The sequence below is a fragment of the Struthio camelus genome, chromosome 3 (assembly GCF_040807025.1).
Source record: "Struthio camelus isolate bStrCam1 chromosome 3, bStrCam1.hap1, whole genome shotgun sequence".
NCBI lineage: Eukaryota > Metazoa > Chordata > Aves > Struthioniformes > Struthionidae > Struthio > Struthio camelus.
The window spans coordinates 18,634,630-18,659,851 of record NC_090944.1 but is presented as its reverse complement, the minus strand read 5'-3'; the positions used below and the strand labels follow the sequence as shown (position 1 = coordinate 18,659,851).

The following is a 25,222-nucleotide window of genomic DNA, read 5'->3' as shown; positions in this document are numbered from 1 at the left end:
TACTGAGATTGTGAATACACAGATTCAATGGTCTGGAAAGAGTAAGCAAACCCCTAGGAAGAAGGAGATCTGATTTTTTGCTGTTTGAGCCAATGAATGCTATTATACAATTTTTAGACGCTCATTAGTGCAGGGAGTAAGGTGGGAGGATTAAATCTGGAATCATGTCTGCACAAGTGGATACTAAGGGCTTCAGGGGTAACCTAACTCTGCAACACTGAGCCCAGAAGGCAAATTAGCTTGGGCCCAGCTGCTAAATTAATATTATCCGTACCAAAGCTGTCTTATAGCTGATCAACTCAAAAGACGAACATGGGAGACATACTTACACAAGACAGCGTGTCCTGTCTTCTGTATCGTGCTGTGCCAACTTGTCTACTTAATAAAATAGGAATAGACCATCATGTCTCTCAGAATATGACCTTCATTTTCATACTTCACAGTGCAGTTATCCACAATACAAACACTGAAATAAAAGTTCCGTGTCACACAGGAGAATCATGACAAAGTCAAGTAATTAAATCTGCATCTCACCAAGTTTATTGCCATACTGGCTCTTCTCCAAGAGGCTATCTGCAAATGTAAAGAAGTAGAACCAGCCGGTGGTTATCATCACGTCATTTTACTTAAGGTACATAGACATGTAAAAGTAAGCAGCACTGAGCATCCAATTTAGTAATTAATGTCAGTTTAGAAGCACATATCTAAAAAAAAAAAAAAACTATAAAGCAAAGCTGGTTGAACTCCTGTAAGAATCTCAGAACTGAATATGATGGCTAGTGCTAATTTAGAAATTTTTTGAACATAATAAATTAACAAATATCCTCCAAAAAATGAAGTTTAGTTCTTTTTGATAATGGTTCTCTGCATTAGTATGCCCCATGATAAAATATTATCTATTCTCTTTTTCATTCACAGGCACTGGTAATGAGCAGCAGGAGTCAGATTTCTTGATTGCTAATTTTTATTGCTAGCAACAAGGTCCCTCTCAGCTGGGAGCACAAGAAGGACACTGAGCAGTTCTTTGTTACATCTTATAAGCTGAGGTAAATTGTTACATATTCGATACTTTATTTACCCAACCAATAAAAGCTATCCATGCCTCTTAGTTCTACCAATCCCGCTGCCATGTTACAGTATGAGGTAGTTCCACAGCAGCCTTAAATGGTTTATCTTATTATTATTCATTAGCTGATTTTGCATCTCTTCTGGTGTTACCTTTGAACAACTTCTGTACCACCGGCTGGATTAAACCAGTTTCTTTGCGGTTCTTCAACTTTGTACAAAAAATAGGGCTAAGACAAGGTCAGATAAGATGTTCTGCTTGCAGGGCGCATGACCTTGCATGTTCTTTCCGCAAAACTAGAGTATAGTGGAAAATTCCTTAACACTCCCTCATTTTATTTCATGCATACCTGCTTTAAATGTTATGCTGGTCTATACTTATATCCCCTTTCATATGAGAAGCGGGTTGAATATATTTGATCCATACAGTAGACACAACAGAGAAGCACAGTTCCTACTGCCAGAATTAACAGCAAAACTATTAAAACAGGTCATGTCCACACTCCCAAATCTGGTAGCCATGACCACAACCATGACCAGTCTGTTGCTAGGCCATTAAGCAACAGCTCTTCTTGGGCTACCTGATGGAAGGTATGTATATGTTATTGAATAACATTTACATCATATTCAATTTGTATTGATTTGTTTACATAAAAACAACCAGCACACACACTCCTTCCTGTGTGGCCAATATGTAATCTAAACCCCATTGATTTTGGACAGCTAATTGAGAGAGAGAGTTCAGTTCTTTTTATAGATCTTTTAAGGCTTCTACAGTACTGTTTTAAATGATTTCAAGGGTAACAGAGATATTGACAATAGCCTTTTCTAACTCGACCGCACCTAGACCTGGAAACAGCACATGCATGAATTGATGGCATTTTTAGGTCTTTTCACTATAGGGTTAGAAGTGTCCCTTTTTCTATATATTGGATAGTGATTGTGCAAAAAGCTTAGTGTTATTTTTTTTTGCTCGATCGGCATAGGGGCTAGGCATCCCATGGTACAAGTGCTGGCCCGTTGTGGTGGTAAACTTTTGTAGACGTTGGTCCCACATAGCCAGAACCATCCAGATGTCAAAATAGAAGGTTTCCCTGCTGGGATAATCTTGTTTCTGTGCCTAGTAGGGCAGGAGGTAATATCAGTCTCAGTGGTATTTTTACATTTTGATAATTCCCATTTGCCTAAATAGATTATTCGAAAAGGGTTTGCACCTATACACCAGCTACTTTAGTTCCAAATGCACATGGTCCAATTGCTCTTATCAGAACTAAACCAACCATTAGTCCCCAAGATGTATGTGCCATTTGAAGAAGAAATATTATAATATCTTTGACAGTTTGTACCGTTTATGCTCCAAGTAAGGTTCCAAGTGCACAGTTTCTCTAGCTCAGTGTCATTTAAAATTACTGAGTTATTCTTATAAGTCCATGAAGTTTTTACGTCAGAATTATTGCCGGCACTTGAACAGTCCAACTGAAACCTTGTTTGTGTATAATTATACCATAGTGTGTAATTACAGTTAGTTTTATCTCCTACTTAAATCAAAAGGTTCATCTGAGGCACGTTAACATACCATGGAGCTTTATCATATGAATGTACCTTAAAGGTTTGCTGCTGAAAATCTGGAACCCTAGGGAGTAAACACGTCAAATTCGACTGATACTAGGCTAAACCGGAAACAAGCTCTGCTAGCCAACCAAAATCGGTGTCCAGGGATTGAGGGTGGAATAGGCAATACCAACAGTCTAACCCATTCCCTACTTGAGAGACCCTACTCATGAATTGTGTAACGCAATTATTTTCCCAGCCTAGGGTTAATCCTGTAATAGTTATAAAAAACAGAAATAACTTAAAAATCACATTTAAACACACAGCAGAAAATAATTACATAGTGTAACAGATGAACACAGTTTTCCTTGAATAGATTTTCCTGCCATTGCACAGGTATTCTCTTCTCTTCAGTGGATGCTCAAGGAACTGGAACGTCCTCCAAGGAGGTCGCTGTGTTTAGAGCCGCCTTCACTTGGGAGCGATGAATCCAAGCAATGAATCCAAGTTTCTTTACCTGCAACCTTACGAGCAGGATAAGTGCATAATAACACTTGTATGAGGTCTTCCCGTTTTGGTTGTTGCACGTTTTTTGGCTTTATGAGTTTTTACCATAACATAATCACCTGGTCAATACCGGATGAAGGTAATCTCCTAAAGGCAGAGGTTGGATAATTACAGCTTCATATCTTTTGTTTTTAAAACTATTCTGTAGATACATTCCATACTGGATAACAGCTTCATCTCCTGCGAAAAGTCTTGTATGTGCTGGGACAAAAGTCCCTGAGATTCTATCTGGTCTACCAAACAAAATTTCAAATGGGATCAAACCATGGCTTGGGCCCGGATGTTGTCTTTGTTCCCATAACGCTAATGGCAATGCTTCTGTCCACTTTAACTGAGTCTCCCCACAAATTTTAGCTAACTTCATTTTTAGTGTATGATTCATTCTTTCTACCTGCCCTGAAGATAGGGGAAGATAAGGTGTATGTAGTCTTCTTGGAATTCCTAATGTTTCATATATTGCTTTTAGTATTTCAGCAGTAAAATGAGTTCCTTTATTAGAATCTCTTTCCTCCAGTACCCCAAAGCATGGTATGATATCTTTCAATAAGGCTTTTACTACCTCTTGGTCTGTAGCCTTCCGGACTAGGAATGCTTCCACTCAACAGGATAATTGGTCAACTTTGACTAGCAGATGTTTCTGCCCTTCTTTTGGGTGCATGTCTGTGAAGTCTATTTGCAATTTTTGAAACGGCATCCAAGCCCATGAGCGGCCTCCTTTCATTTTAGCTTCCGTCTTTGATTTAGCGTTGTATTCTGTACATACTAAACATCCTTCCCTGATTTGTAACATGCCTTGAGTCAAACCTAGTGCTTCCCATGACTCAGAAGTTTGGTTATCCAAATATTAGACATTCCTCTGTGTGTCCATCCAGGGAGTTTTCTTACTAGCAGAATCAACGTGATCTGAGGGAGCAATGGTTTTCCCAGCAAAAACCGTATTTCCTTTTTTTTGGTCCACTGCTAAATGCTTCCATCCTTCCACCTCTTCTTTAGGTGTTACTTGGTGTTCTTTTTTCAATTCTTCTGTAGTCTCCACATTACCATTCCTTCTCGCAGCTCCAGTTTCGTGGGTGGAATTTGTAGGGCAACTGCTTTTGCTGCCCCATCAGCAAGGTTATTTCCCTTAGTTATGTCAAAAGTGTCCCATTGGTGAGCCTTCTGATACAAGATTGCGAACAGCAAGTGTTTTTGCAAAGCCTTTAATAACTCTGAAATATGATCTCCGTGGGCTATTTGATGTCCTGCCGCTATCAAGAAGCCTCTTTGAATTTTTTCAGTTGCAAACACCGCTCCCAAAGCCTATTTGAAGTCTGTATAGGTATTAGCAGTCGTATTTGTGGCTATAATGCATGCTTGGGTTACAGCTATCAGTTACGCTGCCTCAGCCCCAAAATGTGCTGGAATGTCCAGCTTCCAGCACTATATATTGCGTAGTTACTGCATACCCTGCAACCGTTTGACCCTTTTCATAGTATGACAATCCATCGCAGAACAATATTAAATCCCGATTGTGCAGGGGCTCTTCTTTCATGGTAGGTAGAATGGTCAGCTTCAAATCTAACGTTTCCAGACAATTGTGAAATGATTTTTCTTTGGGCTGCAGTATTTCTCGTAGCAAAGTAGCTGGGTTTAGCATATCACACTGTTCTGTAACCACATTTGATTCAGTGAGCAAAATGAACTCATACCAGTGCAAACGATGGGTAAATAAGGAGTGACCCCACTGAGTCAGGACAATTTTCACTTCATGAGGCAGCATTACACTTAAAGGGTATCCCAAAACAATATTCCTCACCTTCTCAATCATTATAGCCATTGCTGCTACAGCCTAAGTGGTAGTAAAAGCCTTATTGAAATATATCGTACCACATTTTGGGGTGCCAGAGGAAAGAGATTCTGATAAAGGAACTCATTTTACCGCTGAAATACTAAAAGCAATATATGAAACATTAGGAATTTCAAGAAGACTACATACACCTTATCATCCTCAAACTAAAGTGTAATGATACATTCCATAGCAATGAGTACAATCTATATTTAGAATAAAAAGTTTTAAAAGTTCAGCTCTGATGCTGATGTATCCTATTTTAAAGAAATCACTTATATTACCTTGGGAGTTTGTCTGGTGCTCATAAACACAAAGTGAGACAAGATCTTTGCCCGGAGGAACTGAATATAAATACTATCATCTATAACAAAATGGTGTTATGAACAGGAATGCATTAAACAAAGCCTATCCAGCTGAAAGCTTGCAAGATAGATCTGGCCCACAGAGCAGTTTTCCACTATCTTATAAAATTATACCTTTCATTTGACAACCGGCTTTAGTATAAATGGGAGCAATGTCATCCATTCCCAATTGCCAAGAAGTCGAAAAGTCTTACATGAGATTAACAACTTGTTTATTCCTACAAATTGCAACATTACTGTGTTTAATTTAAATAGATAATGGAGGCCAAGGTTTATACTTCTGGTCCTATAAATCTTTATGTAATATGTGTATTTAAGCAGCGGACATGAATGTAAGCAAAGTAAAGCTCTAGCTAAAAACGCCTCCCTGAGTGGCACAAAAAGCAGGAGTACACTGCATTTTGAGGAAACAACTGTAGCACAGCTAGATAGTCACAGGCTAACCTGAATTGAATTCGAGCAAGTAATACCAGTGGGGGGCACGTCACAACTAGCAACCACATACCAATTTCGCATTCTTGGAAGGTATGTAGCCTTGTTTTTAGCCCTTGCCAAAGCTGTGCCCCATTTTCTTTTTCCTGTGCTATTTTGTATTACATTCCAACTTCACATTACTGTATAGACATACCTGAAGTCTCACTCATACAATTCTTTATTCTATTTTACCTTGTGTATTTTAGAATAAAAGCATTTGAAGAAACAGACATACTCTGTTTTTGTCTTACTGCAAGATCTTAAGCTGTACACTCTCTTACTTGACTTATTCTTGCCACGAACTAGGAGGATCTCCATGATTCTCCAGCAGCATTTGTCCATACAGATCTAAATATTATATGCTCTCCAACAGATTTTCTTTGCTAGAGTTTGTATCTATCATGTGCAGAGTACGATGACAGCATAGATGTCATTCTATGTCCTTAGCATACTGGCTATCTATTTAACATTTTGTGCAATTGTACTGCCAAATTGTAAATTATAGTATTATGTATTATACAAAATTGGGTTTTTCAGTTCTAAAAAAAAAAAAAACTTTTGGCTTCCACTCTCCTCAAATTTATTTAAAAATAGTTTCTAAAGCATTTGGGTGATTACACATGTAAGTGTGCAAAATGGGTGGATTTTCTTTAAGAACGGAATTTTTAAGTTGTCAGCTTGTGTGTTTTATCCTGCAAGCCTTACTGACAGAAGTAGTCCCAATAATGCTTTTAGTACGACAACAGGAGGGACTACTAGCCTAAGGAGATCTTGCAGGATGAAAACCTTAAGTTGGAGGAGGCCTTTTATCCCTTCTAAGTGTAAGATGTTATTAATATTTTAAATTGCTATTAAACCTCCTATCTATATTAACAAGGATTTGTAAGTTTTAAAATACAGTGTATACTGCTTAATACTTGATCAAACTATTATTTTTCCAGCTGTGTGACTCAAGTACAGTATCCCGCTTAGTTTTGTGATTTTCTTCCATTTATGCCTCATTTATCTTTGTTTCCTTGTTTTTATTAAACACTTTAATGTTAATTCATAACACACATATCTTATGTTACACACATACAAAAAAAGTGTCCAACTCTAGTGTGCTGATCTTTATTTTATTAAAATAAGTTACAAGATCCCAAATGCCTCTTCCATTTAATGGACAGATGCTATAGGCAATTTTTTTACTTTGCCTTTCCCTTTCACAGTTTTATATGATGTGATATACTGTATGAATTCAAAAATAGTTTTTTCCTGTATTTACTTTTAAATAATATAATAAAAATACAGCTACTGCAGAAAAAAGTACATACTGTACTACTTGTAGTACTGAGTGAAGTACAGCAAGTATAGATAGCTTTACAGTTACAGAGTGGCCGCACATGAAGACCCACAGGGTCACTGTATTATTGAGACCATTGAAGTCTTCCTGAAGTCTTCTTGAAGTCTTCTTGACGTTTGGTCAATAATACCAAACCAACTGCTGTTTTGTAAGCTATGCAACGAAATAAAGCTTGCTGAATGCAATAAAAAGGAATGCTTTGGAAAGAGTATTTTAAAATTAAGTAGAATGATAGCTCAGACAATCTGCTGTCTCTCTTGATATGCTTGCAACTTCTCAGACACTTCATCTAGTGGTCTGTTGTTAAGGACAATATAATAGATATTTATGAAGTTTGGTTTATGTGTAATCTTTCTCATTATTGCATTTTAAACAAGTGTCTCTTTTCTACATGAGCTCAATAAATGCTTGGACAGTGAAAGAGCACCTAGAGATTTCAAAACATCTGAGAGATCTGTCAAGCTCTGGCAACTCTCTAACTTATCTCATCAAACCTAGTTTCTTATAAGAAGTTGGATCATGTGTCATTTAGAGCTCAGGACCAGGAGGAGTTTGTCTCTGCTTCATTTTCCAGCTTGTCTTGAAAAGACACTAAGGATAAAAATTGCCCAGCAGGGAAAAACTTTGAAAGAAAGCATCAGTTCTTTGTAGTACAGTATATTCCTAACTTGAAACGACCACATTTTCGTGCTTGACGTTAGTGCTTTGGGGCAAAGAGATTGCCTGTTCTCTGAAGGATATCCTGCTATTGAGATGACATGACAGGTTTAATTGTCTTGGCCTTCAGTTTTAATTACTTAGATTCCCTGGAACAACATTAAAATCTCACAAAATCAGAGTATTCCCTTCACCTTTCCCAGTCAGATAAACTGAATTCCAGGCACTCTGAAAGTAGAGGGATTTCCAATTAGACCTTATAAAAATGACTTTGAATTTATTCGAGAACTGGGAATGTCTTATGGCCTTGGTAGAAGTTTTCAGTTTGGCTTTCAAAAACTTTGGTGAACTGAAAGATTCATTTAACTACATAAATAGTGTATACCACAGAAAACTTACTCTCCTGCTTTGCTCCCCTTCTTTAATTAATACTAAATACCCAACTCTTCCTTTAATCTGACTCCTCAAGGGTCGTGATGACAACCACAAACAGAACTCTGCTAAATTAATTCCTATTTGAACAAGAGCGCCTTTTACAGAAAACGGTATGTAGCCTCAAAATAAAAGCATACAGTGATGAAAAATCTACTACAACCCTTGGTAAATTGTCACAGTGCTCAATTACTCTCACTATTAAGAACTGTATCTTCTTTTGAATCGTATCTTGCCCAACTTTAGCTTCCAGTTATTAGTTCTTTTCATGCCATTTGAGGATATTTATTCCAGCATTCAGGTCTGCTACTGTACCACAGAATTCACCACTATAATTTTTTTTTCCTCTTACGTGTTTGTTAAACGTCTAACCTAGGGACTAACTACATTTCTCTTGACTGCCTACAGGAGCCACACTATAGTGAATGAAGCTAGCAAGTTCCAGTGCAGCATAACTGACACCCACCAGTCTACACCTCAGATGTCCCATAACCCTGATCCTTACCCAGCGCATCCCCATTCAGCACCTTACCACACAACTGCCCCATTCTATCAGTGACCTGATATATCCCAACAGCTGGATATTAATAGGCTAACAGATTTTTACCAAAAAGAAAAACTAGCATGAAAATTGTTTGGCACGCTGCCTCTCTGTGGAGTTGGAAGGCAGAGAAATACCACAGCTGGTTAGACTGGTATAATGGTGCCTCTGAAGGTGCCTTGGAAATTTTGGGGCATATGCCACCTACTAATAGGAGGGCTCCAAACTGAGCATTTGCTGTTACAGTAAAAGTCATCTGAAGAATTAAAAACAGAGCAATGCTTCATGTTCAGCATAGCATACCTAATCTGGGTGATGTAGGCACGTGCATTTTATCTCTACATCAATATTAGAACACTTCAAGGAAATAGGAAAACATTATAATGCTGTTTGCAACACACAAAATTTTGCTCCAAAACATTTCCAAAATCACCAAAAAAATACCTTCCGTTGTGAGGTATGTTCCTTCCCTGACTTACATCAAAACAGCTACCTCTAAAATGCCAGAAAACACCCGAGTACAGAGGATCATGTAAGAAAAAGGATATGTTTCGTGGCTAGAGCTTCGAGATGTGAGGTGACCGAGTCCTGCAGTGCAGCTATAGCTTCACACTTACAGGACTCTTCAGTTGTTACAAGACTGCTTGTTGTAGCCCCTAAGAGAGAAAACAGCATTTAGAATATTTATGATATTTATGATATTTAAATCCCAGGAAAATCTGTGCTTCTCCAAAGGCGCTTGAACCCATCACGTGAGACTCCAGTAACCACTGGAATATAGGACGGTCGGGAAGGAGAGAGCGCATCCTCTGTCTCTGCCAGCAGATAGAGACCAGCACGTAGCCAGAGTCACAAGTGTTATAGGTCCATAAAAAGGACATGTGAGAGAGCTTGACTCTGAGGAGGAGGCAAAATTGGGAGTTCCTAGCCTACCTACCTAGAACCTCTCTGCACTTCTAAAATTAGACCATTACTGAGTAAAACATAGATGGAGACCTGGGTGCAGGGCCTCCCCTAGCTACTCTAGTCAGCAGAGTAGAGTGAATCTTCCTTTTGCCTGTTCTCTCTCTCTCACTCTCATCCAGAATATCCAGCACCCTAAAAATTAGGGCACTTTCCTGGGAAGTAGAATGAGTGCGTTCAAATGCCTCAGACTGAGAAGAACAGGTCTCTGTCTCGTGAGAAGTACTTTTTTGACCATCAAACTGTCCACGCAAGAAGGGTACTGGTATCACTGTAATCAAAATCTATTAAATAAGTTGTATTCAAGACCATGACTAAGTTTTGGGACTTGTCTTGAGAAGAATTAAGCTTACTCTCCTGTCAGACCTTTAATGTAATGGCATTTGGGGTATCATAGCAATGTCAAACATGGCACTTCCGAGCATACATGAATGTCCAAAGTTAAGCCTTCGGGGAGTTTTCAAGACAAGCAAGGAGGCATCTAGTGATTTTTAGGCACATGAAGAGTTGGGTGGTGGTCAAAATTAGCCAGTTTGGATGAGTTTCTGAAATATGGGTGTAATTTAAGTACTTACATCTCAGCTTAGGAAAGCATTAAGACTTGTATTTACCACTTTATAAATAATGCAAAAATGAAAGCAGGAGCACATATTAAATGTAAATTGTAAGCAATAGAGTTTCAGTGAAATCACCAATGGATTTCACCTTACAAGTACCTTTGGCATGTAACATTAGCAGTATGCATGCGTATGGAATATCAATCTTGATTCATTAAGACGTATGAACACAAGGCCACTCCCATGTTACATATGGAAGAAACAACAATGTTCAAATCGGCCAAAATAAATTTAAAATGTCGTGGAAAGATGCTATAGTAGTAATGGAAGAGCCAGCTGGTACGATGGAGAAGTGATGAGTCTCTCAAGGAAGACAAAACAATCATTTTTGTACTTTGCAACGATTCCAGTTAATCCATTTCTAGGTCTTGAGCTCAGTCTTCCAAGTCCACAGAGAGCCAGTGGCTCAGCTGTCCTCAAGAATTCCTTTATCTCCAGAGTCTGCCACAAAACTGTGGGTGCTCAGAAAGGGCTCAGAGATATATAATGTGACTATGGCATAATAATGTGTCAGGCATCAGCTGATGGTTAAGAGTTCTTAGCTACAGCAAATGAAAGGCAATTTAACCCCACCTATTCCATAAAGAAAATAAGATTTAAGGCAAGCAGCACCACGTTACATTTGTGGCAGAGCAAAGAACAACCATAGCAGCAGCTACTGAAGCACAGCTACTACAGTGAGGTTACTTTGTAACTCTGACAGTAGAGTAAAAAACTTTGAAAGGCAGAGCCTCCTTAAAAGAGGACCTACAATTATGAAAGACCCTCTCAACAAGGTATCGAGAGGGATCATTTGTATATAATACCTGTCTCTTCATACGTGCCTTTTTACATTGCCTACAAAGGCAATGACAATAGATTATTCAATTATTTTTCTCTCGATACATACATGCATAGCTAATCATTGCTAAATAAATTATGTGAGCATTATAATAACAAAAGAATAGAAATATTATACCTGGATACAATTTATCTTTTCAAAATTATTTTAGCTCCTCTCTTTGTTTATCATGCTGTTAATACTTTCATTTTGCAAAGAAACTGACAGCTGTTTGAATTAAAGGATCAAAATGTATCCATTTGAAAAGTTTGTTCCTTCAGTGTTTCACTGAAAAAAAAAAAAATCTATGAACATACTCCTTTCTAATGCTGCAGAAACTCACTTGTCTTAGAGCCAATGTTGAAACTGGTGTCTCCTTGATTTCACTGAACTTGTATTTGCTCAGCTCCCTTCTTTGGAACATTCCACTGGCTTTATGGCCAATGTACAAAAAAGAACTATTCAAGATTCATCTGGAGGAAGGCCAGTTCAAAATATCACGCCAACATGGTTGGTTTCCAATGGACTGCCAGTAAAGTTTTCATATTCGCATATTTAAATTCTGCAGTGTCAGATGCAGATCGTCCGTGCATTACATGTTGTAACCAAATTACTTTTCAACCAAATTACTTTTCCATATGGCGATCCTCCATGGGTATCCTGAAGTCTTCTGCAGTCTTTCAGTGAAATCTATGATCTTCCACTATTTGATATTCAAAAATCTTGGGCACACCAATTGTCATTACGATGCCCAACAAGTCAGAAAAAAACATGCTAGAGCTGTACTTTGATGCTGTGTTTCTGTATTTAAGGAAGTCCAAACCTACAAAAAATTACTATTTTTTGCAGAATGATGTTTGGCCATATTTGCCTATTTTATACTTTACTCTGACACTAGGCCCTTAGTAACTTGATCTAATGCCAAAGTTATTCCTGCCTTGAACAGGAGGTCAGACCAGGAATCCCCTGAGGTCCCTTCCAACCTAATTTCTCTTATGATTCTACATTACAAAGGATGCAGAGGAACTGTGAGTAGTTTATACCATTCTTATCCATGTGAAACAATAGCAATTAGCATGTTCATGCCTGTCCCACTCACCTGGGAGGAGTGGAAGAGATCATACAGTTTATCACTGCAGTAGCTCTTCTAACACCACTGCTATTTCCTCTCCCCTATCGTCTGTGTGCTGCTATGCAACTTGAGTCCCACACCCCAGAGGACAGACACCCTAGATGCCAAACCTTACCAATCCCCTAATTATTACCACTTCATAAGGAAATACAGATTATAACAGATTTTTTTTAAGTACAGTGAAGTCCTTAAAAGTGTGGTGATAGGTAAGACTAAAGTCTAATTTGAAATATATAACAGCTATAACTAAACAAGAAGGATCAAACTAGTTCAAAACATTACTGAAAACAGGCAGAAAAGAATGAAAATGGATTACACTTTCAAGGAGTTAGTGAGTTGATGGAAAGTTTCTCAAAGAGATTAAAAGGATTTCACACATTAAGGAGGGGTACTTTAGTAAATATATTTAGGAAAAAAACCTCATGAAATTATTACTTGAGCATGTTTTCTCATCTGGATTTAAGGTAAAGCCTTCATAGCAGTCACAGGTATACAATCTGTCATTACTCACACAGACCTGCTCACACTCATGCATCCCTGGTGCACATACATCAGTTCCTATGAAATACATTTTGGAGAAACAGTCATCCCATAACATGGTAGCGTCTCTGAACGCTTCATAAGAGCAATACTTTTCCATTTGGGAACCTGTACTACCTGTACTTTTCTCAGGAACTGCTGAGATATATAATTGATCCTGTCTTGCAGCAGTGAGATGAACTAACTGTCTTACTGGGTGTCTTTCAGCCCTTACTTTGTACAATCTGTGCTCATTCTGGCTGCAGCTGCCTACCCCTATGAAGGACCAGATCACTTCCAAAGATGTGCTAGGAAAAGTATCCAGAACAGAGCAAGTTTGCAGTAAGGATACTAGAAATAAATGCTTTTAGAATGTAATTGTACATTTTTACTATTACATAAAGTTATTGACAAGCTAAAGTAGCAAAGAGCAAAATAAAGTGCAGCCTGGAGGAGAGGACATCCTCTCCAAGCTGTCTCCTGCATGGTGGTCTGCAGTTTGCGCTGTACTACAAAGGGTGTAGCTAATCCCTGCTCTTCTCTCTTCAATTATTTCTCAGTTCTGGGTTTGCTGAATGTTGCACAATTAAAGTTTGTGAAAAACAGTGTAAGTTATTAGCTTTAAGATGAGAAATAAGGACCAAATGATGGGTAGTTACTAACACTGTTGCAGATAAAGTGCTGTATGTCTCTTTGCTGCTCAAAATGAAAAAGAGTGACAAGGAACGGTCTTATAACACTAACAATGGCACATGTAAATTTCTCAAACAAATCCAATATACTAATCTGATAATCAGAGCTATTTCAGTACATTTTCCTAGCTGAGGAGGGTACAGAGGGACAGGAAACAGCAATCTATCCTTACTTGAGCAAGTCTTCTTGTCCGGATTCAGGGTGTAGCCTTGATAGCAATCACAGGTATAGAATAGATCATCTCTCACACAGACCTGCTCACAGTCATGCCTTCCTGGTGCACACATGTCAACAGCTGAGAAAGGCATTTGCAAAGAGAAGAATATTAATCACTCCTCAAACTTTAGACTATTTATTTGGTTTTAGTAATTCACATTTACAAACATTTCTTCAGTTGGATTCAAATCAGGACCATTTCATTGCATGTCAGCCATACAATGGCTGTTAGCCATGGTAGGGTGTACAGAGTGTGTTTTTATCTGGCTACAAACTCCACAAAGTTGACGTGACCTTTGGTACACTGGCAATACTTCTTTGCAGTCCTAACAGATTGCAAAAGGAACTGAACTAGCAATGACCCAGTTACAAAGTAATTATCCAAAAGAATTTCAGAGAACAAATATCTGGATTTTAAGAGAGTATTTGGCATTATTTCAATTCTAATTGCACTGGATAAGCCACTGTTTTATGGAGTAAAACGACCATAAACAGAAGAGTATACATGGCTGCTGAAAAAAAAAAAAAAAGAGATGTTACCCTGACTACCAGTTACAAAGTGGGTGCTTTATGTGTGGAGCTGATGTTCTCTGCCAATTTAACACGTCAGCTCCAAAAAGCAAGCTGAGAAGTTCCTATATTTGGGTATCTTTGCAGTAAGGAGATTCAGTAAGGCGCAAGCCTTTCCTGGATCTAGGCTGTTTTTTTTATTATATCAGAGAGACCTGGATGGTTAAGAAATCATTAGCAGCATACTGCAAAATGAGATTCAAAAGGAAAAAAAACAAGCATATTTGGGAAAAATTATCTGAAATGTGAATATACGGGGGTGGGGGGGGAGTCAGTGCTATGAAATAAGATTCATGATTGGACTCCAAAAGGGGATGCCAAACTGAATTCATGTTATAGATGTTTATTGCCCCCATATAACAGCAGGTAAGAGTTAATCTTAGGAACAGTATTTACCAAACCAGCTCCTAAAATAGCCAGGACTAAATGTTAAGGAGATGTCTTTGCCTCTCAGAGCTGTAAGACCTACAACTTAGTTGGAAAGACTTGCCTAGAAATCTCCTGGAATTAGAAGCCTAGGTTCAGCACTTTATCACATAAACTAAAGTAAGGAACAGGAGTATGATGAAAGTGGAAAAAAGAAGTTGTGAAAATAGATCATCAATGAGACATACAAAAAGATGAAGAGTAAAGTTCAAATCCTAATTTAATGAAAATGCTATATAATACAAATTAATTTGTATGTACTATATATTAATATATTCATCCTTAAGTATCACCTATGTGTATGTTCATATTCTTCACAAAAGCCCAGCGCTGGGAAAGAACATTTGTCTCTAGGTTCTGGAGCCCTAAGGCTGGAGCATTTTTTGTGGTCCAAACACGTCCACAAGAAAGTGTGATCACACTCATCATGATATAGACTGTAAACAGTCTTTAGAGCACAGTCCTTGATCTTCTTCCTCTCGTTCCCTTGTGCTGGTTTACAGCAGAGCTCCCTGGCACTGATAGTGCACATCACATATTCTCACCAAATATATTATCTTTCTCTCTCAGGTGGATATGGCACTTCTTGCCCCATGTCTGTAAAAATACTGTGAAGTCCTGAGGGAAATGTCACGTGGTATTTTAACCATAGCAATTATAAGCTTCACACAACTGTAGAAGGGTCACATTTCTTAAATAGTTATTGGAAATGAAGAAAAAATTAAAGTTGCACTGTGTTTTCAGGAGTTGCACAGAAACTCTTGGGTACTTTCTCAGAAAAATAACAAAAATTGACCTTATTAAAAAGAATTACTTGTTTTTAGCTGATCACAATATTTCCTTGATCAAGTCTTACCTGAGCAAGTCTTCCTATCTGCATTCAGAGTGTATCCTTCGTAACAGTCACAGCTGTAGGATCCATCATTACTCAAACAGACCTGTCCACAGTCATGCCTTCCAGGTGCGCACACGTCCGTAGCTATGATGAACCATGTTTTAGAGAAGAAACCTATTAATCCTTCCCAAACACTCTAGCATCTTAAATACTTCAGCATTTATACATACAATTTAATTAGGACTCAAATTACAATTCAACTAGTGCCCTACTACTATCATTATACTATGCTGCAGACAACTTAATTCAATTACTAATTATTTAATGTAGGGGGCAGATATCCATACTCTAAGACAGTATTATACTGTGTCTCATGCAGTCTGATTTTCATCAGCAATTCTGACTGCCTCGAATAGCCTCACACAAAATGAAGCTAAAACATCATACTGAGGACTAGCAGTAAACTGTAATGTGTCAAGGCAGAAGTTGTTGAATGTTGCAATATTAGCATTTAACTACGGCAAATTCAAATTTAACTTCATACTTTCACCCATGAGCTGACGGTTGGCACAAAATGCCAGTTATGATATGTGCAAATGCTATTAAATGGACCGGAGTTATAAAGCCTAGTGAAAACAAAAAACAGTGCAAAAGCACTAGGAGGTTATCTTCGCTCTTCAGAAATAAGAAGAGTGAAAACTTCATCATGAAGAATACTGACCTGCTCTCAAAGAGAGGGATGCACTTACCACTTATAAAAATAGTTACTCTATTCATCTGTTCAAACCTTCTGGATTTAAAGGAACAACACCAGAAAATAATTTTGGGAGAAACTTTTTATAGCTGGTATCACTTTCTAGGTGAAAATTCAAGGATTAGCAAAGCAAGAAGCTGCTTCAGGTGGAAGATTGTGGTTGCTATATTATAGAGGCCTCCATGGCTTAGTAGCAGTAGCAGCAAGCTGTATAAATGCAACTGCGTTTTAATAGGGGAAACAGAGAGGATGTGGGAAAATCATCAGATTTTAAGTTCTCAGGGGACTCACGCTCCAGCAATGGCTGCCTGACAGAAGGGCCGTGGAGGAGAAGCCACCATAAAGAAGGTGGCAAAGCATTGGGCCCATAGGCAAACTGGTCCGCAGGGAGCATTGCCTTGAGGCATCACATGCTATTGGGCCTTGAGGCTACCTGTGTCTCATCAGGGGCCAATCAGAACTCAAGTCTCTTGACACTCTTGTAGCCACGCTCTTGTAGCCCCACTCTTGACACTCTTGTAGCCCGCCAGTGGAGGGCTACAAAGATGATTAGGGGACTGGAGCATCTCTCCTCTGCAGAAAGACTGCAAGAGCTGGGCCTGTTCAGCCTGGAGAAGAGAAGACTGAGAGGCAATCTCATCAACGTGTACAAGTATCTGAAGGGAGGGTGTCAAGAGGATGAGGCCAATCTCTTCTCCGTGGTGCCCAGCGACAGGACGAGAGGCAACGGGCAGAAACTGAACCACAGGAAGTTCCACCTAAACCTGAGGACAAACTTCTTGACTGTGAGGGTGGCAGAGCATTGGAACAGGTTGCCCAGAGAGGTGGTGGAGTCTCCTTCGCTGGAGATATTCAAAACCCGTCTGGATGTGATCCTGGGCAATATGCTCTAGAGGACGCTGCTTGAGCAGGGAGGTCGGACTAGATGATCTCCAGAGGTCCCTTCCAACCTCAACCCTTCTGTGATTCTGCGTGATTCTGCGACACTAGCCGGCCAATCCAGAAGTTGGCAGGCTCTGATTGGTCAAGCAGTGTTCCCGCCTGGAACAGGGCAGGAGGCAGGGGTCTTGGAGCGAGGGGGAGACAGTGCTGGTCGACATACCTGGCATGGGTTCATCCTTTCCCAGGGATTAGTGGTATTTCTAAAATACTCTGCAGACCATAAAATGGCAAGTGAGTGCCAAACTGTATCTTTTAATTAACACATTTAAACAAAAACTTTGCTTTTTAAATGAGGTGTTTCAAATTGTTATTGGAAACAAGGAGAAAGGCTACAGATGAACTCCTGTTTTAAGAGCTGATGCCTACAAGCAGTTTTTCGAACAGAAGCAACAAAGGTAACTCAGAAAGAATGTATCCACGTCTCTATGAAATTTGTACGTTAAAGTAGTCTTCAGTTCTTACCTGAGCAAGTCTTCTTATCTGGATTCAGGGTGTAGCCTTCATAACATTCACAGCTATATGATCCGTTGTTACTCACACAGACCTGATCACACTCATGCCTTCCAGGTGCACACGTGTCCACAGCTGTGAAAGGCATGCAAGAGAAACAGTTCGTTGTTAACAGAAATCATTTTTAGATGGAGCAGATATTCATGTTTACAAATATATTGCCATTCGGAATCAACCAAGAAACAGCGATAGTAATTTAAGGAACTAGAATAAGTGGTAGGAGAAAATATCTATACAGTGTCATCTGAAAATTTTGTTTTGGCATCCAGCCCTAATGAATGCCTCACCTGTAGTCATAACAGAAAGGATATTGATGAAATCAAACAACCTGTCACCACTACTTGTGGCAAACTTAGATTTATCGTTGAGATACAGATGCGCACTGTTTCAGCGAAAGTACAAAAGTAGTTTATCAAAATCTTACTACTTTGTTAAAAAGAGATTTTTTTTTCTACCTGAATACATTTACTGAGGGAGTACTAGATCCTTACCTGAGCAAGATCTCTTATCCGGATTCAGCATGTAGCCTTCATAGCAATCACAAACATAGGATCCGCCACTACTCACACAGACCTGCTCACAGTCATGGGTCCCAAGCGCGCACATGTTCACCGCTACAAAGGGCATTTACAGAAAAAGCACGTCAGTCATTCCAAAGTAAAGAAACATTCATTAATATTTTATGGTTACAAAACTCCTTCAGATCTTGAACTGCTTGCTGGATTAGTAGCAATAAATTGCAGTGCTGTATCCTTATCAAAAAAGTTAATGGCAGCTTCGGCATCGTTTGAGTAGCCAGAATAAAGATGTCCTCAATAGCCTTGACGTTACTGCACCACGGTCAGTCAGGGCCTGAGGTGGCAGAAAGACAAGAGTAATCTGCAAAAGGAGTGCAACTGGGAGAGAGATTTTAAGTATTTACATTTACCATTGGAAACGGGAACTCAGCACTGGCAAGACCCCTCTGGATTATTGTTTCCATTCCCTTTCCGTTACTGGCAAACGTTAAATAACCCCATTTACAAACATATCAATCACTATCTGCTAACGAGCTGAGCTAACGAAATTCTGCTCTCTGGCATATAACCAGATTTATAAATTCCTGTTGCCTTGGAAAAAAACACTCTCATGTAAACTGAAATGTGACAGAAAGCACAAAAAAAAAAGTAAATTACAATAGAATGAGCATCAAGACTAGGAGGAACATTAAAATAATATTAGGATGACACATTATCTTCCCGGGGGTAAAAAGAGTGTCTGCGTACCGATGGTTCAGTAGATGCACCAGCCTGCAAAGAGACCAGCCAATGCAAACTCACATGTTAGAGCTGCAGCTACCCAGCTCCGCCAGGTTTAAATAGTCAGCTCCAAAAGAGTATATGGAGGAAAGTTCCTATAGCAGAGTAGCTTTACAGGCACATGAACCTCCTAAATAAAAGAAAGTGCAGAAATATTGGCCAAACCTAGAGAACCGAGAAACTTAAGCTGCAAAATGAGATTAAATTTTAAGGGGCAAGTTAACTCACCAGGGAACACTAAGGTTATCTCATCAGATTGCAAAAACCGAGAAAATGGTGATAGGAAAAGCAATACGATGGATGGCATCTGCATATGTCTGTTGCTGCGACAGGGCCGACAAAATGACCGTTACAATGCTCGGCTGTCCCTGCGATGCAATGTGTGTGCTAGCTGTCTTTTCCTTCTGTGATGGTCTAACTACTCCACTAATGCTGTGTGTACCAATGTGTAAACCTCTGACCAATGTTTCCTCAAGCCGTATTTAGTTTTGGAGTCTGCTGTTTCTGTAGACCACCTCAAGACATGCCTGTTTTTCTCCATTGACCATAAAGGAAACCTAGATACTAGCCAAAACTTGTATGATTTTTAAATGGCAAAATTCAGATGAGATGAAAAAAGGAAGAGGGAAGAGGAGGAAAAATGGAAAGACAGGCCTGTTGAGTCATTACCTGAGATTTTATTTAGATGAGTGGTAGCAGTATAGATATGGACTGCTGGTAAAATCAACCTCCAAAGCTGTATTGGTGAAATAAGAAGCGAGAAACAAGAGTGCTTGAATTTTTTCATCTATTTCTGAATGCAAGGCAACATTTCCTATTTTCTAAAATGTGGAAGAGTTAGATGTCCCTTAATAAGGCTGACAGAAAACATATCCTCTCTTTGTATCGGCAGTAAAAAGCTCAAACCAAGCCACTGTCTTTTCACTGTGTTACACCCTGGGGAATAACAATTCAACTCAATGACTTATGAACAAAATCTATGGATTATATTTTCAAGCGGAGCTGGGAAGCTGAAGCTCAAGTGGTCACATTTTTGTGGTAGGAAAGTCAAGCTTCCACTGACTTGAACTGCGGTTCGAGGCCAAGATTTTCCATGTCCACGATATTCTCACTTTGAATGATGCTCTCAATGCACCAACAACTTGATATTAGCCAACTATTTTTCCCCTGAAGCTTGGTTTTCCTGTTTTCTGTTCACCCTACAAACAAATTTATTTGGCTCGGCCAATGCAAAGAAAATCCTAGCTGTCACTGGTGAGTCTAGATTTCTCTCTGACCAAACAGCGGTCTGGACCTGGAGAGGACCATTTGCCCACTTTCTTACAAGACCCTCTTAAATCCGTTTGGTGTGTAAGAACCTTTTGAAGATTATTCTGCTTTACCCAATTTTTCTTCATAAATCCTAAGGATGGATTCTGGCTAGTAGCACGCAAGAAACTCAGAGCTACGCTGGGATTATATTCTCTTTGCTTTGCTCTCTTTCAGCTCTCTTTGGTTTATCCTCCAGCTTAGAGGGGGCACAATTCTTATATTTAGGCACAAAAACTTTACTTTTAAGAATAAGAGATTTTTCTTCGGTGCTATGAAAGAACTTCTTTTGGCTAGAATATAGGTGGAAAATTTAGTGCTATTTCCATAGTACACATACCTGTCCAGCTAGGTGGGGACTTGTACCCACTTCAAGAGATGAAAGAGAGGATGTGGTCACATCAGTAACGCAATATGATGTCAAGCCAAACCTCAAGGCGTTTCCTATGTTAATTATTGGGCCAAGGGTCCTGTCTACAGATGGTCCTACAAGTTTATTTCATACCTAGAAAAAGAAGTCTATTCACTCTAAACACATTATTCACTCTAAATATATACAAAAGCTATGGTGGTAATTTTCAGTAAGGTGTTGAAATAGCTAAGTATCACATTCTTGCCAGCCAAACTCCCAAGGCAATGGCTATTGCTTTAATTCTCTCGCTATTGTTCTTTATATCTCATTTTACCCATTAATTCCTGGAGATGTATTTTACAAGTCACTTGGTTAGAAATTAACTAGAACAATCTACTTTATACAAGTTTTTTAACTGTCAAACTGTATAGTTTGATTTTCTGTTGGTATGGCTGTGACATAGCTCTCTACAGGCAACTCTAAATATTCCAGGTACACCGTGCTTTTTTTGTAAATGACAATAATATCCTACACTGGCTTAGCATCGTTAGTGGAGTTCTCACTCAAATCATTGTCATGCAGCATTTTTTCAAGTCCTGCCCTCAAAGAGTTAAGCTAATTCAACCGAGCCCTTAAAAGCTGCAGATACAGCCAAAATGAAGATCCTTGCCAAAATCAAGCCACAGAGAAACACAGGAAAAGGTGATACTCTGGCACCCTGAAATGGCATAGCAATGCTTGTTGAGTGAAAGCCCATCCTGAGATACCATGCTATTGTGACCTTACGCTTTATCCTGCACCAGATTTCTCAAGCTAGTGTGGTAATTTCACATGCCGCAATGATTTTCCTGACTCAAGGTCTCAGAGGAGCCCTTCAGCACCACGCTCCCACTCTCCTTCCTTCCTAGCTTCCTTCTTAGCTACACAGAAAAAGAAATGATCGATATGCTCTCCCAGCAAGTCAGTATGTGTGCGTAGGTGAATCGCAGCCAGACTGCAGTGCTTTCTCCTGCACTAAGTGGTACGTGATTGCACAAGAAGATCCACTGAACTCAGTTCTGTTACTCATATGGTAAGACTACTCTTCAAAGGGAAAGGTCATTACTTGGCCTCCACTGAATAAAAGGTTTGATTTGGTTGCCCAACTGATGGCAAAGGAAATATTTAAACGCGAGGCATAACGCATCTCAGAAAGAAAAACTTCTTTCTTATGGAGTGAAACCACAGCAGGAGCCAAAAGAGCATTACACTGCTCTCTTGGAATGACCATCTTACCACAGAAAGTCTCTCTGAATTTTGATGTCAGCTTTTCAATCACGCCATAGGTCTCCACATAAAAGACGTGTTCATCCAGAGGCTCACTGGCCATCATCCTCAGAGACTGCATGTCTGCCCGGTCCACTCCAACGGCATAGATCTCAATGCCAGCTGCCTGGGCACTTGCTGCCACATCTTGAACCTGGTCTTGTGGCCGTCCATCTGTCACAATAATGACCACCTTGGGGATATTGAAGTTTGCCGGTCGAGTACCCATTTCCTCAGTGAAGACTTCGTCCATAGCAGTTTGGATGGCAAGGCCAGTCATTGTGCCAGCAGACAAAGGCTCGATGTGAGATATAGCCTCCTTCATAGAGGTTTTATCAAAGTAGGTCCGGAGGGGAAACTCTACCTTGACAGTGCTGGCATAATTCATGACTGCCACACGGGTTGCTCTTTCACCAACGTCCAGCGTGTCAATCATTTTTGACAGGAAGATTTTCACTTTCTCAAACTCTTCAGTTCGGACGCTACGGGAACTGTCTATGATGAACACAAGGTCTAGCGGCCGGTTCTTGCAAGTAGCATCTGTAAAGAAGGAAGGAAAATGCTTTGATCATCTACACAGAACCAGAGCTCTCATCAGAGCCATGAGAGCTGTAAGCTGTGAGGTTACTCCTACCAGATAAATACAAGTACCCTTGATTTACTAGGAAAAGGCTTAAAATGACAGTGAGCAACATATTAGAAAATCTAAAATATTAATTTAGACAAGTAGTAATTGAACATTTGAAAACTTTAAAAAAAATAGATCCACATTTAAGCCCACAAAATGTTTAAGTATCCATGAAACAAAGGGTTGTAGTTTGCATGTAACAGCCTACACAAAAGTGTAGCAGCGATATGTAAATGTGCTTATTTTTTGTTCTTTTTATAAAGAGAAAGCCTGAATTCCATTTTTCTAAACCACAGAAATCCAGTGAGAAAACGACTGGCTAGATGATGTAGCGAACATATCCTAATAACATGTGCTATTAATAGTAACGACGTAGCAGATTGATGATTAGAAATCGCTTCTTGTTTGTAATTCACGATCCAAAGAACACAACAAGAAGATATAAAAGCCAACAGGACCAAGATGCAGATGATATTGTGATAAATGCTTCTATATAAGTTGTAACTGTTTTAAAGCTTCTATGGCTTCTTCTATGGAGAAAAAATTGAACACATCATTTTTATATGTAATGCTTATATGTAATTTTATATGTAAGTAATTTTCTATGTAAAAATGAACAAATATTTACATACACATTCCCAACTTCTAAACTATGCTCACTGACATAGAAATCTAGACTGATGAAAAGGAAACCCAAAGAAGCCATAGCACAAATGGCAGCACAAGCATCTCTTCTTCCAGGAAGATTAAAAAGAAACAAAATAGCAGCATTAACCAAGGTAAGCTATATGTTCCATCCTGATATGCTAATCTGCCCTTGATGCAGCCATGAATTTAATTTATGCCATCACACTATAATTTGTACTAATGATGCAAAAAACAACAGACAAACCAAAACCAGCATCTCTGCAAAAGACACATTCCTGCTCAACAGTACATTACACAGCAAAACGTCAAGTGTTCAGTTTGGACACACTGCCTAAACTTGGGATCCGTGCAGATCTCCCAGCTGCTATGGGACTGACTGGCTACAGCTTACTTGATTTACTTGATCATGCGGTAGCATGTCTTTTTTTTTGCATTGGGACCAGCGAATCAACTAGATGAATCTAGGATCCCATCCAGGTGTATTATATATAATTCTACACTCATCGTATAACAGATTTTGCATAAAGATTTAGAAGAATGCCTTTGTGCCCTTTGGAAAGTTGACAAAATAAGGAGAAACGTTTGTACTTGCAAGCATAGCTTAAGACATGAAAGAAAAAGACAGACGGTGTCTCTCCTACAAAACGAGACCACATTCAAGATGCGTAGGCAGAAGAATTATCTTTTCTAAATTAGGAGTTACAGCTGGAAAAATCAGACAAAGCTGCTGAGCAACATAGTCCTCCGGTGAATCTGAAAGAGAAACGCTTCGAAAACTACACTGTGCAGGCAGAGAACAATTATGCAGACTTAAGAGATTAGTAAAATCAGCTTTGGAAAAAAAAAAAAAAAAAAAAGCAGTTGGCACTTCTGCCGCCAAGCCGATGTCCTCGGGCCAGCACAGCCACGGTGAGAAGTCGCCGGGACGTAACCTCTCCGCGACGGCCCGCTGCCCTAAGCGCCAAGGAGGCATCCTAAGGCCGCCGCCAGCAGAGGCTGCGGCCGCGCTCCGGTACCTGCGGCGGCGGCGCCGGGCCGGCGCGCCGGGGAGCCCCGCGCCGCGGGCAGCAGCAGCGCCAGGCAGCAGCCGAGGATGCCGAGCGCCCGCCGCATGGTGCCGCCAGCCGCCTCGCCGCCGCCCCGCCGCCGCCGCCGCCGCCTTTAAAGCTCCCGGCCGCGGTGGCACGGGGTGAGGAGGCGGCACCGGCCCCTCCTCGCCTCCTCCGCGGGGCGCTCGGCCCGCCTGCCAGGGAAGGAGGGCGAGGCTGCGGCTGAGGGCTAGAGCACAGCTGCAGGGACTCGCTGCCCTGCAAGGGCAGAGCCCAAAATTCACGGCGGGGGGGGGGGGGAATACACGAATTCGCACTTTCTCCTCTGGTTGAAATAATTCGATAACCGCTTGCTACCTTCAGCCTTCTAGTCTCAAGCAAGGGTCGGGCTCAGTCCCCGAAGGGACTCGCAGCATGATCAACCTCAGTTTTTCCACTGCTTTCAAGTCTAGCCTATGTCTTACTTGTCTGGTTCCTAGCACTGTAAATCCTATCTGTTCCTGGAGGAAGCTCCAGCAAGCCTTAACTGAAAACAGGGCTTGGAACACAAATCCACTATGAAGTTTAGTGCAAACTTTCCGAACACACCTTGGCCGGACCACCTCTCCTCCCCTCCCCTCCCCTCTGTTGGGAGCAGGCAGCACTAATTTAGAACAGAAGCAAAACACGCACCCCGAGGTACAGCCCTCCCGGCAGGTATTTATTCCATTGTTCACTGCAGCAAGTACTATCTTGACTACACATTAAAAGAGGTAATTGCTGCATTTGCAAAGCCTGGAACTAAAGCAAGGAAGAGGGAAATAATAATACTCACATAG

General features: G+C 40.0%; 1 protein-coding gene and 1 long non-coding RNA gene across 3 annotated transcripts; one reads left to right on the top strand and one right to left on the bottom strand.

The window, feature by feature from the left end:
* Positions 1 to 447: 447 nt before the first annotated feature.
* LOC104149859 (uncharacterized) lies at positions 448 to 6,858 on the top strand. Of its 2 annotated transcripts, none has more exons than XR_695407.2 (3): positions 448 to 631; positions 919 to 1,046; positions 3,013 to 6,858. It is a non-coding gene; the product is annotated as an uncharacterized lncRNA (long non-coding RNA). The 2 variants fall into 2 exon arrangements; XR_011139978.1 differs by lacking the exon at positions 3,013 to 6,858 and adding an exon at positions 1,556 to 1,670.
* Positions 6,859 to 6,982: 124 nt separating this feature from the next.
* Positions 6,983 to 24,485, bottom strand: MATN3 (matrilin 3). Its single transcript, XM_068937110.1, has 8 exons — positions 24,372 to 24,485; positions 22,050 to 22,619; positions 18,308 to 18,430; positions 17,769 to 17,891; positions 15,632 to 15,754; positions 13,736 to 13,858; positions 9,370 to 9,475; positions 6,983 to 7,483 (listed from the first exon to the last, which is right to left on the bottom strand). Exons 1-8 carry the CDS (start codon positions 24,466 to 24,468, stop codon positions 7,426 to 7,428), a joined length of 1,323 nt encoding a protein of 440 aa, XP_068793211.1. The 5' UTR covers positions 24,469 to 24,485; the 3' UTR covers positions 6,983 to 7,425.
* Positions 24,486 to 25,222: the final 737 nt, after the last annotated feature.